Source organism: Musa acuminata, chromosome BXJ3-10 (assembly GCF_036884655.1).
Source record: "Musa acuminata AAA Group cultivar baxijiao chromosome BXJ3-10, Cavendish_Baxijiao_AAA, whole genome shotgun sequence".
Classification (NCBI taxonomy): Eukaryota; Viridiplantae; Streptophyta; class Magnoliopsida; order Zingiberales; family Musaceae; genus Musa; species Musa acuminata.
In genome coordinates, this window is record NC_088358.1 from 20,746,515 (window position 1) to 20,765,176 (window position 18,662).

Genomic DNA, 18,662 nt, shown 5'->3' on the forward strand with positions numbered 1-18,662 from the left:
AAAATCAATAAAGTCCCTTTTTTGCCCAGACAATAGAAACTTTACAAGATACTCAATATTTCACTTTTCTTATGCCTTGCTTTCTCTCTCTAATCTCTGATTGATAACACAATAACTGCTGTTTTAAATTGCTGCAATAATTTACTGGACTACAATCTAAGCAAATTCTCTGCATAATTCATACCTATTTATGAACTGCAATGGTGGGAGCCTCATGCATTGAGCTAGCCTTTAGATGCACCTCTCTTGTCAATTGCATTTTCTCTAATTTTATCTAAGTTGGATCTGTTGTTTGTTTCATGTTGATGGCTGCCAAAATGTATCGTTAGTTATAGATAAAATTTATATGTAAAAATTGCTTGATTTTAGTGAGAACTATATTTTTATGGACACAAGAACAACTTAAATTGTTGACCATCTTCCTATAGGATTCTTATTTATAAGTGTAGATAACGGATCTTCTTTTCTGAATTGAAACAATTTCAATATCTCGCAACTGCATTTTGAAGTTAGGGAGGTGTCATGATCCATGTGTGGCTGAACTTATTCTTTATGTTATAGTTTGCAAGTAATTTATAGTAGAATAATGTTTTATTTTATATGGTATGACAATTTTTTATTATGATATTTGTGATAATGTACATAAATACTGTAGATTTATTACTTAAATGTTAATTGTTGTAACATCTCACAGCTGCTGTCCTGAAGGAAAAGCTTTCAGCTTTAGGTTCCTCAGGGATTTTGGCAGATCATCAGCTTCAGGCCCAGCTGCAAGAGCATCATTTCAAGGGGTTAGTTGCTTGAAGGTTTTTTTGTGATACTTTTTGTTTCAATTCACACATAAATGTTTGGCCTTATAATTTCAGCTTGGCTTTCACTGATTATTATATCTCATTTTATTTTCTGTTTATTTCTTGGTTGTGGTGTTTATCAAATTGAGCTGTCTTGCTGTTTTAGTTTCACATTCTCCTATTGTTCTAACATGCTGTGAAGGGATTTATTGCTTTTCTCTTGAAATGGTTGGAATTGATACAAGGATACATTTAATCAAATCTGAACATCTTCCTTAACTGATGCTTAAAATAACTTGTCTATCATTGCTACTTGCTGATAAATGTGATGGTTTTCTCTAAAATCAGGTTTGGTAGCACTTTACGCTTGAACTATTTAGGGTACACCTGTATGCTTGTTTTCTCTAAAAATCAGGTTTGGTAGCACTTTACGCTTGAACTATTTAGGGTACACTTGTATGCTTGTCTACCATTCAGCTCTACTTGAGTCATTCTCTATATTGATGATCTATTTTTTTCAGCTTGCTTGTATTCTCTCCTTTTCTGTCTTTCCTCATTTTTTCTTTCTCTTCTTTTTTTCAGACAACTCCAAAATTGTACCAATTGTATTTAAAACTTAAAAGTGATGTTCACCATCCTTATTATACATGTTAAAATTACCTTAAACAATGGCCCATTCTCGACATAAAATTGGTGCTAAATTGTTATAGAATGATTCAAGAGAACCCAAAATACCAGAATGATTGCCGGTCTACTTGGGCCAGCCCAGCAGCAGGCTCGACAGGCTTTGTTTGGCAAATCATGGCTCCCAAAACCCAATACCATTGTGTTAAGCTTTTCTGAGGTCCATGGTTTTCCATCTGAGACTGGTTTTGGAATGTGAAATTTTGGCTAAAAAATGAAATCTAGGTTAATGTTAACGTCTTAATATTCCTAATTATTTAGGAACTGTTTCTCGGTTATATTATTCTAACCTCTAGATTCATGATTAAGGATGTTATGATTGTACAAAAGATGAGGCCTCTGAAAATCAGCTTTGGACTGCATCATCATTGACTAGCAACATGTTACTTGTACAATCGAATTTCACACTTTTTATTAAATTGTTGAATGACATATTTATTTATCTACCAAAATTTTGATGCATATTTTAAAGTTTATTTGTCCATACTTAAGGCATTAACTTCATTTTTTAAATTTTCCATGCTATATTATTCTGTGGAACCTGCCTTTATGATTTGATTTAATATTGCTTCTTTTTGGTGCATCTGAAGTCTTGTACCTCAGCAACAAATTTTTACAATAAAAGGTGGTTACTTATGTATTTATGTACCATTTGTAGTATTAGATGTTATGATGGTGTTTCTCTTTGATCTGCATGGGTTGTTTCTTGTCTTGAAAGTTATATGTTCCTTAGTGCTTCCTATCTTGGTGAGCTGAGTTGTAAACTTCAATAACTATCTGTTCCTTGTTCTTCTGTTCTGTGTCTTTTCTGTACCAGCCAAAGCCAGCTAACTATTTCGGATATCGCAAGGAAGGCATTTCTTCATAGTGTACGTTATTTTTGTTTGAGTTGCTCTTATAACTATTTTGGACTTTGTATTTTGTAGTGATACTCTTATTTTGAAGGAGTTAGTAAGCTTTATTTAGAATCTAGATCATTCTTATGAAGATGAGCTACTATGGATGTAAATTTGTCTGCTGTACATTCTCCATTGGTGCTACATATTTGATATCACAGTGCATGAAGTAGGTCCCTGCAGACTTAGTCCATGCACCTGTCCATAGCCACGCTCTTTTTTAACTATTGCATTTTAAAGCCTTCTTTTTATCCCTTTGGATTGTTCTCTTTTTTACTTAAATATATTGCGCAGCATTTCATGGAAGGACATGCTAAAAGGGGCCCGATATCTCGGTTGCCTGTCATTACGATATCAGATGCTAAAAATCAGCTAAGGGATGTTCCTGTTTGTCAGGTGCCTATTTGCCATTGTCTCAGTTTGCTATATTTTTTCATTCTTTTAGACATTAATTGCTTTGCTGTACCAGCCATTTCATTTGGAGTTGAATTTCTTCAACAAAGAGAATCGTGTTGTTCAATATCCTGTCAGAGCATTTTATCTTGATAGCTTCAACCTCATGGCTTATAATATCTCTTCTGGAGCGGATAATCTGTATAAGAAATTGTACTCCACGGTACAAATTAGTACACTCTGATCCTTTCTTTTGTTGTTGAAAACCCAGAAATAACAATGCATTATAGGATTTAATCTTTATTTTTACTTTCCTTTAGATTCCTGGAAACGTAGAATGTTCTCCCAAGGCCATGATTTACAGTTCAAAGCAGCATCTATTTCTTGTTGTATTTGAATTAAGTGGTGCTAATGGTGTCATACACGAAGTTGTTCTTTACTGGGAGCAGACAGATCCAAATTCAGTTAATACTAAAGGAACTTCATTAAAAGGTTGAGTACTTTAGTGTATTTCACTTGAAATTGCTCCTATTGATGCTTAATATGCTTGTTATTTTGTAGGCCGAGATGCAGCACTTATGGGTCCTAGTGAAAATCAATATGCTATTCTGGACGAAGATAAAACTAGCCTTGCACTTTATATTCTGCCAGGGGGAGCTTCTCAAGAAGCTATTGAGAAAAATGGAGCACTTGATGAAAAGTCATTCACTGAAACTAGAGTTGCTTCAAATCAAGGACCTCTGCAATTTACTTTTAAGTCAGAGGTTGACCGTATATTCTCATCTCCATTAGGTGGGCTTACAGCCATTGCTTAGTAATTACTGAAAATAGTGATTTCTACACCGAAAAGTATTTATTTTATTGCAATTGGCTGATTTCCACTGGTCATGTTATTTCCCTTGTCTCAGAGTCAACCATCTTGTATGCTATTTCTGGAAAGCATATTGCACTGGCTAAGTTGCTTCAAGGATATCGTCTTTCAACTGATGATGGACAGTATATTTCCACAAAAACAGATGGAAAAAAATTTATTAAGTTGAAACCAAATGAAACCGTAATTCAGGTGCCGAATCCTACTTCCTTTGTTTCCATATATTTCAGTTATTAACTTATGTATACAAAATCATGATATGTGACTCCTAAGATCTTGATATTTCTTTTCCTACTTTGTTTCTGTCCCATTCGTTTGTATTCCATTATGTTCATTTCTTCTGTTTAGTCAATTTTTTATGCATTATCTCTCTTTATAAAGTGTTATCATTAAACACAGACTTCATATCTGAATGTTTGACAGTGTTTTAGTATGGACATAGTAGAATCTTTAATTATTTATTCTGTTGATCTGAATAAACTGGCATAAGCTCGTTGGATAAACTGCACCAAGGTTTTGAAAAGATATCCCTCAGCTGGTAGTAGATTGCAACTGGATTGTGTCCACAGGCGACTAAGATTGGTTTAAACAAGAGAAGAAAGAAGTAGAAAGGTGGAGGATCAAAGGAAAGAGGATAGTTAGGGAAAAGGAGGGGAAGGGGGGTAACTAACCTGGACTTGTCAAGGCTGCTGCCACCACTCACCGAGCATGAGTTGTTAATTACCACTTGAAAGTTGTCAGTTGCCCATCAACAGGGCTTTAAACAAAATTTGAGTGAGGGAGAGGAGAGAGATAGTGAAGTCATAGGCATTGGATGGAAGAGTGAGAAAGGAGTGAGGGATGAGATATAGATTAAATTGTGTGCAAAACTTATATGCTATATGTGGTGGCTGTGGAATGTGATTCTGAGAAGTGTCTAGTCTACCTTATGATGCCAAACCAAAGCAGTATACAAAAAAGGTTTATTTTTCTGTGAAGTGGCATGTACTGTGTGCAGGACATGATTTGTCAAATTAGAGCCTGGGTATTTTTCTAAAAAGTAAACATCTATAAAACTTAATATACTTAATATATGTAGAAAAAACATATTAGAATGCTTGATTTTTTTTATTTTTTCCTTCTGATTTGTTGCATTTCTAACATTTAGTTATTTGTTGGTTTGGTCGTCAATATGCAATCCTTTTTTGATCCCAATCTTAAATCTCAGGGCTGATCTTGTTTTTGGTCTTGATTTAATGAATATTGATCTGGGTTACCAATAGACATATTAATACTTTTGATTGAACTAGTTGGTTTTATTAATGACATAACTTTGATTACTTCTTGTTATTCTCCAAAGTATTTGGATTAAATAGTTTTGTTAGCTTGTAAGTGTTTAATGTTCCATATCATGCTTTATCATGAGCTTATTTATAGGTTAAGGCTTTATATCATAATTATTTATTGTAAATATTAATTTCTCCCTCTGTTTTTACATTTTGTTAATGGTAATATAGCAAATTATAGCCATTATTTCCAAATGTGCTCATATTGTAGTCTCATCTTGTCACTTGTTATTAGAAAGATGCTCTAATACCTTTTTAGTTATTCAAACAACTTATATTTTTTATGTATATGATGAGTGGAATCATTGATGATGGTTCTTACTTGTTGAATCCTGATATTACTTAACATTTTGCATCTTGGTTTTGTTCCTCATATAATTGATAATGGTTCTTGTTATTACATGAAACAAAAATAATAAGCTCACTCATGTTTTATCAGAGGAAGATCTTTTTGCTCGGGTTAGAATCTTGAGTATTTTTATGTTATCAGACAAACATGTACCAGGCTTATTGTTTTTTGTGCCACTCTGGCATCACAGTTTGTGGGCTTGTGTGATTCTTTGTACTAGTTAATAGATAGTTGCCAAGTACTCCAGTTATCTGGATCATATAAGGGAGTGAAATTGTGAGATCTTTTTCCTTTATCTATGTACCAAGGTTAGCTCTTTGCTGTCTTGTGGAGTTTTTAAGTGTAACTTCAGCTGTCCATTTCATGGACCACTGTTTACTCTGTTAATTTCTTGCCTCATTTAGTGTTCTTGTGCAGGTTCACTGGCAAGCGACTCTTAGAGGTCATGTTGCTGGCATACTTACTAGTCATAGAGTACTAATTGCTTCTTCTGATCTGGATATTCTATCTAGCAGTTCAGCCAAATTTGATAAAGGATTTCCATCAATATCCTTTAAGTCTCAAGTCTGTAGTTTTTTTATTTACCTTGTATATCTTGTTCCCTTGTTTGAACTTTGTTTTGCAACTTAACTTCATTGTACTTCCGATCCCTTCTATGGGTTGGACCAGCACTCCTCTTTTCAAGTGCAACTGCAGTTAGTGTGCTCGGATGGGATAGCAAAGTCCGGACTATTCTTTCCATCAGCATGCCTTATTCTGGTGAGTTTGTTTAAGTTTCTAGGCAAATGGTGTAAAACAATTCCTTTTTTGTCAGGTAGTTAATGGACAATTTAATATGACTTTCTTTAGACATATTGTGAACCTAATTTACAGAAGTTAAAAGGTATCGGTGTTACCAAGAAGGCAGAACATTTAGAGACAATATTGCTAAAATTTAATGTTGTTTGTAACAGATGGATAAATTTGATATAAAGAGACACATTTGTCTTTAGATGAGGTCCAGGTTCTTGTTTCTTTTGAGGTTTGAAATCACTTGATCCAAAGGCTGAACGAGTTTAAGTTACTGAGGAGTCCTAAGCTATAAGGCATGTACCATGACATATGATGCTGATAACACTTCAACAAAATTCAAGTCGGCTAGCAGAACCTTTTCTCTGTTGGAAAAGGGATGACATCCAAGTTATTGACTGAAGCTTAAGCTGCCAGACTTAGTGGGAGAACTGATTTGCCAAATTCGTAGTTCTCATCCATATTTAGTACCAAAAAGAATAGGCTAAAGACCAACATTGCTTTTCCAAATTCTCAGGTGACTTTGAATTGATTCTTGCCGAAGTAGGTCATTAAGATGGTTGTGTTTGCTTTTTGTTATTACCCAAATGATAGGAAAACCAATTGCAAAGGTACTTACAATTACAGTTGGTCTTTAATCTTCTATAAAAATTGATCTTAATTTAATAGCCAATTAACTGATTTTCCTCTGTATTGACTTTGTTAAAACGTGAAGACTGTGTCTCATAAAAGTTTACAAAGAAGAAAAATACAAAGCTAAGATCTGTAAAAGGTTTCTTAACTGCTATACAAGAAGAAGCTAGGGTTACAAATTATAGGATATTTTGAGGTCTAGTTGTAACAGAATGATTTGATTGCATTTTATGTCTTTGACATTGCCAAATTTTATCCATTCTAAGCTTTCCTGCTTACTCCTGAGCCATTTACATCATTTTGCCATGATGCAGTTCTGATTGGTGCCTTGAATGACCGCCTGTTACTAGTAAATCCAACAGACATAAATCCTAGACAGAAAAAGGGAGTTGAAATACGGAGCTGTCTTGTGGGGTTACTTGAACCCCTTCTAATTGGATTTGCAACCATGCAGCAACACTTTGAACAGAAGCTTGATCTTTCAGAAGTCTTATATCAAATATCATCAAGGTTTCTATTCCTTTTGTGCTTTATCTTGGTGTCATCTGAAAATGCAAAGATTTTTGTGCTGCCAAATTTGATGGGTTATTTCTGTGTTAAACAAAACATCTTTGATCTGCTTTATGCATTAGTCATTTTCAATATGAATTTAGCTATTTGCTTCATTAGTACTTTGTCATCGCAGGTTTGACAGTTTACGCATTACACCAAGGTCTCTGGATATCTTGGCTAAAGGATCCCCTGTTTGTGGAGATCTTGCTGTTTCATTATCTCAAGCAGGTCCTCAGTTCACACAGGTATCTGTACATTATCTATTTATTTTAATGTAAATTATTGGCTCTGAAAACCTTTTCAAATTACATTAGGCTCTGCGTAGCAGTTATGCAACCAAAGCTCTCCGCTTTTCTACTGCATTATCAGTTCTGAAGGATGAATTTCTTCGATCCAGAGACTATCCTCAGTGCCCTCCTACATCTTATTTATTCCATCGCTTTCGGCAGTTGGGATATGCTTGTATCAAGTATGTCTATCACTTCAAATTCTTTTCTGCTTCAATTCACCTAGTGTGTATAATGCTTTACTGCTAACCTAGCTTTGAAATTTACCCCTCTTATGTTCTCGCTTAAGTTTGCTTCTCATTATATTGGATCCATTTTTTGTAGAAATGTGCTAGTGTGAGCTCCACTTGAGAAGTACTGTGTTTAGACTGACAGATTGAACTAAACAGGAATTGAAGTAGATGGGCTAGATCACTTACCCTTTTAAAATAATTGGATCTTTCAATGGCTTATAGAATGATAGTAGAAGTGCCTGATATCTAAATGATTTATGTGCAGTTGGGAGAGCCTGTGAGACTTCCAATTGCTAATGCATTAAGTTCCTACACTTGCTTATAGGGAAGACCTTAAGTTAATAATTAGTAGGTTTTCAAAAACTGGTTGGACCAATTTGTTTGGCCCAATATTTATGGGTCCCATCAAAGATCACCAAATCTAATTGTGTTTGCACTTTCAAACTTAATATATATATTCTATCTTGAAATTTTCAGCTTTAGTATTTGTTTTTCTTGGTATGTATTTAATTAAGTTGACAAAGCTACTATATCATTATACTTTTGCTTGTTTAATTAATATCTACTAGCTTTTTAGCTTGTCGAGAAATTGCATTTCAAACCCTACACGCTGTGTATTATGAAAAACAAGGCACTTTAACCACATATACTTCTTGCTTCTTACTTTATTTATATATTTAAATTGCTGATGGCACATCCTTGAGACGTGGCAATTTCTTGTTCTATGCTGGTGGTATAAATTTGTTGGCAGAAGGTTGTGCCGAAAAACTTGGTTTTGACTCTGGTTTTGATTAGACCTTAACCCTTGAATGCACCATGTGGTACTGGTACCATATGATACCATTGTTAGGTCTTAAAATTTATTCCAAAAAAAATTATCAAACTTTGTGATCCTCTAAATGGACTACAAGGTTTGAGCAGGGTTTAAAAAGGTGCTCGGGTGAGGCAAGGCAAGGCCCAAGCGCTTCACAGATTGGTTAAGCGACACGCTTTAATGAAGTGTTGCTTGGGCGCTCGCTTGAACCCAGGTGTCGGGTGCCTTAGGCGAGCACCTGATTGAAACCGTGCAATCAAACCAGACTAGTGCCATGCAACCGAACTAGACTATTAAGTCTAGTTCGATTGAACAAAAACTAGTTGGTTCGATTAAACCAACTAAGCTACATAGTATTACTATAGTTACAAAACCCACCCCCCACTCCCTCGTGTGACCCCGAGCCTTAAACCCTAGTGTAGTCGCTGCCTCCGCTGCAGACACTTCCTTCATCGTTGTCTTCGTCGTTGACGCATAGGATCGTCGTTGCTTCTGTGTGCAGCTCCTTCAACCGTCGAGGGAGAGGACTGCAGCTTCCTCTACCACCAACGGACAAATATAAAGCTTCCTTCGCCTACAATGTCACTGTTCACAGGTTTCGCTATCGTTGTTCAAAGCTTTCTTTGTCGTTGTTGCTGTTGTCGTCTGTAGCTTCTTCTGTCGTCGTCGTCGTCCGAAAGTTCCTCTATCATTGTCACCCTCTCCTTTCCCACTTTCCACTATTGGTAACTCTTTTTTCCACTTAACTACTGTTAAACAATAGATTGTTAACTACTGTTATAATATGATAGTTCTTATTTAGATTTTAGCGCTGCTAATCTATATTTATTTAGAACTGTTATTAGGGTTTGAGGATTAATGACAAGTGTACAAAGCAATTCAAAAGAATTTTCAATAAATTCAAGAAAGAATCCTGCTTGGAAATACAATTATTTAAAGGATCATAAAAATCCTAATGCAATTACTTGAATCTTCTGTGATAACACTACTAGAGGTGGTATTTTCCGTGCAAAGCAGCATCAAGTAGGGAACTTCAAGAATGTATCAGCATGCAAGAAGTGTCCACATGATGTAAAAGAAGAGTTGCTGACTTATATGACTGAAAAAAAGATGCAAATGAATGAATATTATGAGATTTAACCCGAGGATAATGTCGAACATATGAAGGATGACAAAAAAAAAGATTATTTAGAAAGTATCAATTTAAGTGAGAAAAGAGTATATGACAGAAAAAGAAAAGAAGTCATGATTATTAAGAAGGGTAAAAATGGATCGATGGATATATATGTATCAAGGATCATAGAAGCAGCAAGGGCAAGCAGGAGCAAAATTAAGACAAATGAATATAAGTTATGCTTGTGAAAAGAAAATTAGGGGAAGAAGGATTTAACACATTGCTCGCTTTTTCTATCAAGCTGGCCTTCCTCTTAGTATTTGTCGTTTAGACAGTTTTAAAAAGATAATTGAAGCCATTGGAAGGTATGGTAGGGGATTAAGACCTCCAAGTTATTATGAGTTGCGAGTTCCATTATTGAAAACAGAGTTGGATTATACAAATGACTTATTAAAGGGCCACAATGAATCATCGGCAAAACATGGTTGCTCTATTATGTTAGATGCTTGGACTGACAAGAGACATAGGAGTATAATTAATTTTATGATCAACTGTTCTTTAGGAACTATGTTTGTGAAATCAATAGATACATTATCTTTTATGAAATTAAGAGAAAAGATATGAGTTGCTTGATAATTTTGTAAAAGAAATTGGTGAATAAAATATCGTTCAAGTTATAGCCGACAATGGAAGCAACTATATGTTAGTCGATAATATTTATCTTTTGAATTTTTTTAATTACTTTGTCTCTAATTTGAATGGAAGAACTATGTGACTCCTAAGTCTTATTAATTTTCTTATATTTTGTCTTAGGTTAATTACGTAAAGCAAGTAGACCACTTATATTGTACTCCATTTGCGGCACATTGCATTGATTTAATGTTGGAGGATATTGGAAAGATTCCTGACATCAAGAAGACTTTAGAAAGGGCAATCTTTGTAGTTGGATATCTCTATAATCATATTGAGACTTTGAAGGTGATAAGAGAATTCATAGGCAAAAAGGAATTGGTGAGATAAGGTGTCACCCGATTTGCTACTTGATATTATAGAGCGTGCATCGTCAAAAATATAACCTGAGAAACATGTTTACCTTAAAGAAATGACTGGCAAGTAAATGGGCAAAAGAACAGAAAGGCAAGAGGGCCGGTGATATTATCTTAATATCGTCCTTTCGGAATCTTATAGTTTATACATTAAAAGTAATGAGCCCTCTTATTCAAGTCATTCGGTTGGTAGATAATGAAAATAAGTCTTCAATGAGATATATTTATGAGGCTATTGATAGAGCAAAGGAGACGATTCAAAAGTCTTTTGATGGAAATAAAAAAAAGTATAAGAAAATATTTGCACTCATTGGTGAAAGAGAGAATTGTCAACTTCATCGTCCATTATATGCAGCAGGATATTATTTGAATCTAGAATTTTTTTTATAAGAACACCTCCATTTAGTTTGATGCAGAAGTTATAAATGGGTTATATAAGTGCATTGTAAGATTGGTTCTAAGTCTTGAGATACAAGATAAGATTATTCGTGAATCATCTTTATATAAGAATGTCGATGGTTTTTTTCGAATTCCAATGACAGTTCGATTTAGGATAACTACATCCCCATATCAAGGTTTGCTATTTCGAATCGTATCGCCCCATCCAAGCGGAATGTATCAGTCCGCCTGTGAACTGGTACGCGGACCACCTGCTATCAGGCGGTCCGCTTGATATAGCGGCTTTGCTGTGGCGAGGTTGAGGGAGAATCGTTGAAGAAGGAAGGAGAGGGCGTTCAAAGAAGAGGGAGAATCGGGAGAACCTCGGCGCAAACTTGTTTCTACGCCCTTTCTCGATCCTGATCTGACGCCGCCCTCCCTCAACGATCCTAATCCAGGAGGTAACGGCGAGGATAGTCATAAAGAGGAGGATCTAGAGGCGCGGGATCAAGGGAGGCGGCGGTTAGAGAAGCGGAAGAGGCGGTCTTCTTCATTGCCTCGTTTGCGACTCTACGACCTTCTTTTTTGCCGCGTTCTTCACCGAAGGCTAGAGACGTCTGCGGTCTTCATTGTGTTCTTCGCCAAAGGCTGGAGACGTCTACGGCCTTCGACGTCTTCGTCGTCTTCTTCGCTAAATGCAGTAGACAAGGTGACAAGGTAAAGAGGAGGCGACATCGTCGAGGTTGCATACGCCTTTATATATATATATATATATACCGCTCGGTATAATGTACCGAGCAAAGCTCGATTCATTGGCAAGGTACGGAATTTCAAACCTTACCCCAGATATTTATAAATTTATATAATTAATTTTATATATAGTACTTTATTATTAATAATAAAGTAAATTTTGTTATTGAATGGCGGAGTCTATTTGGAGATTCCACCCCAACTTGTAGCAATTGACTATCAAAATAATTAGTTTGACTTGTAGTGCTGCGGGTTGTGAACAAAATTGGAGTGTCTTTGAGTAGGTAGGAATCACAGAATATTTTTGTTTCAATTAATTTTTTTAGATAGATATATTAATATATTTTTAAATTAAATATGATAGATTCACACAAAGAGAAGAAATCAGTCAGAACATCAACGATTACATGATCTGAGTTATATAAATATAATCAAGAATTGAAAGCTCATGGTTTGCGAAATAGTATTGATCCAATCTCATTACAAGACATTGATGATTCAAATATGAGTAGTTGGTTGGGAAAATGAGTGCGAACTTGCAAGATGCCGAAGACGAACTTGTATTTGAAGATGACAGCTTGACATGGAAAGATGTGGCAACAGCCTTAGGTGTTGGAGAATTGCAGACATATACAAGACAGATGACGAAAGCAAAAATGAGTGCAAAAGCCTCAAGTTCATCTCATGTCATTGTCGAAGAGGAGGAAACTTATTTTAATGAAGAGGGATGAAAGGAAAAAAAAGATGATATGTTTGAGAATGACAATATTGATTATGATAATGATTGAATTTGATGTAGAACTTTATTGTTTTGAGTTTTTTGATATTTTTTATTATTAGAAGATGGATAATGTGACTTGGTATTTTAGATCTTTTTAATTTAATGTCCTATTTTTATTTATATAATCATATTTATCAATTGTATTATATATTTTAATATTTTAATATTTCAAAGCGTCCTGCTTAGCTCGGGCTAGGCCTCGGGTATTTTGGGACTTTGGCGCATAGTGCTTTTTAAATCACTAGGTCTAAGAATATGGGTTGGGCAACAGAATGGAGTGATAGTTATAGATTATTAGAAACTTGAGATGCACTGCAAGAAAGAACCCAACGAGACTTTGTTTTAAAAGTTGTGAAGAGGAGAGCAGGGATTGGTTGAGGGAAACATCACCACTCTAGTGTTATTACTGATCGAGGAGAGAGAAAATGAAAACACAGTTAGCCTACGCCAGCTGTACAGGCATGTTCATCAGAAACACCACCTTTGGTGTCTTTCTTTAGTGGTTTTAAATACTGACTATGCCCATTGATACAGACTGGAATTTATTAGTGTGATAAGCAAACGGGATGTAGACAGTGTGGTCTTGTTTGGTTTGGGTCAGTATGTTCTGTACCATCAGGTAAAGTTATCGAACCATGTGTACTGGCTGCAAGTGATCAGTACACACTCTTATTGATCGGTAAGTCTGTTACCTTGAACTAAATTTTTACTGTTTTAATAAATTGTTGACAGTTGTTTATAGTTGTCTTCTCTGTCTCCTTCCATTGCCTCCTTTTCCTCCGCTACTTGTCTTCTTCTTCTCCTCCTCATCCTTTGCCATCACCCACCTCCTTTTCTTCTGCCACCTCTTCTGTTCATCATTCATTTTGCCGCCATCACCTCCCACTAATACATGATACCTCCTCCTCCTTCTCTGGACCTCCTCTCTCTCTCTCTAGGTCCTCCAGATGTTACTGGCCTTTTGCCAGTGTTGGTTTGCCGGTCCTCTGATTACCGTTCATAGTGAACCATTAGGTGCCATAGGTTATGGTAATTTTACATTGTACTGACATGAAATAATTTTGCTTATCTCAAAAGCAAGAGTGCTGTTTCATGAGGAAAAAGGTGTAAACTGAAAGACAGATAAGTTAATGAGCTGCTTTAATTATGTAAAGCCTTTGTTGTTAGAATAACTTTGCTGTTATGTCAAATGTATTTATTTCTTTGCACAGGGTCTCCTATTTTATGTTTTCCCTTTTTCTACTTTATATGATTGTAATACCATCATTTCTCTGTTCCCAATTTTGTTTTATGTTTTGTCATTTCCCAAGAAACAACTTCACTTTCGGTATGATTATGCCTCAGTTTGACCTTATAATGCATGACAAATTATCACATAACATTGTCAGGTATGGCCAGTATGACAGTGCAAAAGAGACTTTTGAGGTCATTTCAGATTATGAAAGCATGCTTGATCTATTTATATGTCACTTGAATCCTAGTGCCATGCGTCACCTTGCCCAGAAATTAGAGGAGGCTGCTATTGATTCAGAGCTAAGGCGATCCTGTGAAAGAATCTTAAGGGTCCGTTCAACTGGATGGACACAGGGTATCTTTGCTAATTTTGCTGCTGAAAGTATGGTACCTAAAGGTCCAGAATGGGGTGGAGGGAACTGGGACATCAAGACACCAATCAATATGAAGGATATACCACAGTGGGAGCTAGCAGGAGAAGTTATGCCATACATGAGGACTGATGATGGTGGCATCCCAGTTATTGTGGCCGATCATATTGGTGTATACTTGGGTGCAATTAGGGGAAGGGGCACTGTGGTTGAAGCAAATGAAAAGAGTTTAGTTAAAGTACTGTCAGCAGTGAGTGGTGAAAACAAGTCTCCATTTGAGTCTCAATTGAAGCAGAACAAAGCAAGCGTGATAGGTAATTCAAAGGGAGATCCAATGGTTGATAACTTGACTAAACAGTTGGCAGGTCCTACTGCTCCAACTGATGAGCAGGCAAAGGCAGAGGAAGAGTTTAAGAAAGCCTTGTATGGTGTTGTTGATGGTGGTAGTAGCGATGAAGATGAAACAACAGCAAAAACCAAAAAGATTCATATAAGAATTCGTGACAAGCCAATTACTGCAGCTACAGTGGATGTCAACAAACTCAAAGAAGCCACAAAACAATTAGGACTGGGCCATCCTATAAGAACCAAGTCACTATCCGGACCACCCCAAGATTTCTCACTTATTTCTACTCAAACAACCCCTGATAGTAATCCAAATGCACCAGTTACTGCTGGTGACATGTTTGGGGCTGATACATTATCAGCACAAACATCAACACAGTCTAATCCGATGGTTACTGGTATGGGAGTGGCAGCTGGACCAATTCCAGAGGACTTTTTCCAGAATACCATTTCATCACTGCAAGTCGCAGCTGCACTCCCTCCTCCTGGACAATACTTGTCAAGAGTTGATCAAAATGCTCAAGTCATGGACAGGAGCAAATTGGCTTCCAGCCAGAATGTAATGGCTGATATTGGCCTTCCAGATGGTGGAGTGCCACCACAAGAATCGCAGCAGCCCCAAGTGTCACAGCAGTCTGCTACACCCCTTGCACCAGTTGGTCTTCCTGATGGTGGAGTTCCTCCACAGTCCCAAAATCTTCCTCCTCGGAGTCCCAACACTGTACAGCCAGTTGATCTCAGTTTTCTCGAAGGGTCCAACTCTGGGGACAATGCAACAAAAACTTCACCTCTCCCTCCATCTCAACCTACTGCTGTGCGCCCTGGCCAGGTAAGCATGTTCGCAGATTAACAAAAATAGCTTTGATACATTGGTTGATTACTTGATTTATGTCTCCATAATTTGTGTAGGTTCCTCGTGGTGCTGCTGCTTCAGTATGTTTCAAGACAGGCCTTGCGCACCTTGAGCAAAATCAACTTTCTGATGCCTTGTCTTGCTTGGATGAAGCTTTCTTGGCTCTTGCTAAGGATCAGTCACGTGGATCTGATATTAAAGCGCAGGCAACGATCTGTGCCCAATACAAGATAGCGGTTGCTATACTACAGGTACTATCCACAATTCAGAAACATTATTTAACTTGCAAAGCCAAGGGTGTGTGATACATAGTTTGATAATTTTCTTTACCTCTTAGCATTATTAATTAATGCTTAAACCAATATGCTTCAAGAAAGTACAAAATGATACAAATAGTGAAATACACCCTTCAAAAATTTCTCTGTGCTGTACTTGTGTCTTTTTGGTAGCATAGAAGTGTTATAGTATGCCAAATTTGTTAAAATTTCAACCATGTCATACAGTAGTATTTGACTGATCAACTATAGTATAGAATATTCCCTTCCGTTTCTTCTCGTGGATTCTAGTGTTCTAGCATATTATAGCTTGTAGAATATTTGATCTCAAGTCGGAGAGGGAGTTTTTTCTTGCAAGTTATTAAGATGGATGCTATCCTGGTACAGTCATCATATCTATTCTCTGAGTAGGAAAAAGAAAGAATGTTGCTCTAGTACAAATCTGTAACATGAAACTGGTCATTGGCATTTAAAGGACTGCATAGATATTACAATTTGAGTGGTACTTTGTTGTGACAGTGAAGTGCTAGATCATCTATGCATTTCAATTGTACAAACAATAACAGAAAAGAAATAAATATATTATAGAGTCATATGATTCAGTTGAGGAAATATATTGACTTCCAAAATTTATGTTAAGTCTCTTTCTATGGCTATTTTTCTCCAAAACATATACATCTGTATGGTTTGGATATGCTGAATGCATCATTATATTTGAAAAAAATAAAGTAATATATATGTAGATGTAACAGATAATTTAATTGTACTGTAGTATATATGACAAAGTTTGACATTTTATTATAGCATTAGAATATGTAGTTATTACTAAGGATTAAAATCTTGTCACAACCCTATTCCACATCGATGGCAATCGAATTAAGATCCTTGAGGCTTACAACTTGATAAATGATAAAGGGTATTTAAACATGTCACTAAATATTTATCATGAAAGAATATGGAAAGAATACTACAAATTTATGATAAATGAAATAAGATTATTATTTTAAATTTTTAATTTCCTTAACCCTAGTTTAATGCTCGATAAAAGGATGTTCTATTGTATGAGGCTCCTGTTAGTATAGGTGTGGAAAAGGTTAGTGCACGTGTTGGTATTGTTGTTGGTAAAGTAGTTCCATGACTCAAAGCATGGTCTCCCATGTTGCGAAGGTGCTATCTCATTATGGTGCCAAAGCTCAACTTAGTAAAGAAGCTAGAGAGAATACTATGAATTTAATGTAAAATAAGCCTATTGTTTAATTTCATTGATCATAGTATACTAATTAAAGTAATATAAAATTGTATAAGTAACTCTATGTCCATCTCAATCCTAGTAGATCAGATCGCTATTCAAGAAACAAAGTTCTCTTAAGATGTATCCATAGAGAAATGTTTACAGCTTTGGTATCAGACCCGTGTGGGTCCAGTCTGCACCACCATACCAGCAGACTGGTAATTATATGCTGATCTTACCCTGTTTTTATGCTTATATGGAAAAAATTACCTTTAGAATTATACACAGAATCCATAAGCCTATGACTCATTTTGCAAGGGTTTTATTTTCTTTGGTTCTAGATGTTGGGATAAAAGAACAATGCATTTGTAACACATTACTTGTAGCAGATGAATTGAAAAGATTTTATATCAAAAATGTTTTGGAATCATTGATATTCTCGTAATATATATCTCTTATTGCACTATGATTGGTGAGTGAATGATGTGATCATTTTTAGTACTAGTCTAACTAATATACTCTAGGGACAAATTGCCTCGTGCCTATATTTAGTCTCTTCTGTGTTTGTATTTTCACTGAACTGGATTTGAAGCTGCATTTGGTAGTTACTAATCATATCATTATTGGCTTTCCTTGTGTGGGTGGGATCAGTCAGAGTTGTAGCACTAGCTAATTACTTATACAATTGGTATATTTCTTTATATACTTAATTACAACGAAAAGAGTTGTTCTTCTGGAAGGTGTAATGTTAAAATTTTCATAATTGTTGACATTAACCTTGTCATCTGTATCTGTTCTAGGCATTGTTATTCATACTCTTGATACCATGACATTTATTGGTTACTGGCAGCTTTGGATTGACACATTTACTTATTTCAGGAAATTGCTCGCCTCCAAAAGGTTCAAGGACCTGGAGCTCTCAGTGCAAAAGATGAAATGGCAAGACTGTCACGTCATCTTGCTTCCCTGCCCCTCCAGGCAAAACACCGCATCAACTGCATTAGAACAGCAATCAAGAGGAACATGGAGGTTCAAAATTATGCCTATGCGAAACAAATGCTTGATCTCCTCCTCTCGAAGGCACCCCCAAGCAAGCAAGAGGAGCTGAGGGGTCTCACTGATATGTGTGTGCAAAGGGGTTTGTCGAACAAATCCATTGACCCATTTGAGGACCCCTCTCAGTTCTGTGCTGCCACTCTCAGTCGCCTTTCCACCATTGGGCACGATGTCTGTGACCTTTGTGGTTCAAAATTCTCTGCACTTTCCACACCTGGATGTATCATCTGTGGTATGGGAAGCATAAAGAGATCAGATTCTCTTGCTGGGCCAGTTGCCTCGCCGTTCGGGTAACGTAGTGGTGCACGACAGCTTAATGTTGTTTCCGTTTGTAATGTCTTTTGAATGACTAGATGTCGTATGTAATGTATTTTGAATGACTAGATGTCTGCTGTGGCGTAGAAATTTTGTTCGATATTTTCATGGTTGTAGCTTTCATTCCCATTTATGTGCATGTAGCATTCGTACCCATTTCGCATAAGTTGTGATTGCACATGATGTAACAGCTATTATTATTCCTTTGGGTGTGCTTTTCGTCAACATTCTTTCGCACATTTTTCATGTTGTTTTATTTCAACAAAGTTCATATAGATTAGGTCACGTAAGCAAAAC

The 18,662-nt window shown here is 36.2% G+C and overlaps 1 protein-coding gene across 1 annotated transcript in view; it reads left to right on the forward strand.

The window, feature by feature from the left end:
* Positions 1-18,604, forward strand: part of LOC135650371 (uncharacterized) — a 31,517-nt gene extending 12,913 nt beyond the window's left edge. The window contains exons 10-24 of the mRNA XM_065169616.1: positions 695-791; positions 2,293-2,344; positions 2,666-2,767; positions 2,841-2,987; positions 3,085-3,256; positions 3,326-3,556; positions 3,673-3,827; positions 5,727-5,855; positions 5,951-6,068; positions 7,046-7,241; positions 7,417-7,528; positions 7,598-7,752; positions 14,075-15,464; positions 15,545-15,739; positions 17,874-18,604. Coding sequence (XP_065025688.1) covers positions 695-791; positions 2,293-2,344; positions 2,666-2,767; positions 2,841-2,987; positions 3,085-3,256; positions 3,326-3,556; positions 3,673-3,827; positions 5,727-5,855; positions 5,951-6,068; positions 7,046-7,241; positions 7,417-7,528; positions 7,598-7,752; positions 14,075-15,464; positions 15,545-15,739; positions 17,874-18,344 — 3,722 coding nt within the window. The 3' untranslated portion in view covers positions 18,345-18,604. The remainder of the gene's footprint in view (positions 1-694; positions 792-2,292; positions 2,345-2,665; positions 2,768-2,840; positions 2,988-3,084; positions 3,257-3,325; positions 3,557-3,672; positions 3,828-5,726; positions 5,856-5,950; positions 6,069-7,045; positions 7,242-7,416; positions 7,529-7,597; positions 7,753-14,074; positions 15,465-15,544; positions 15,740-17,873) is intronic.
* Positions 18,605-18,662: the final 58 nt, after the last annotated feature.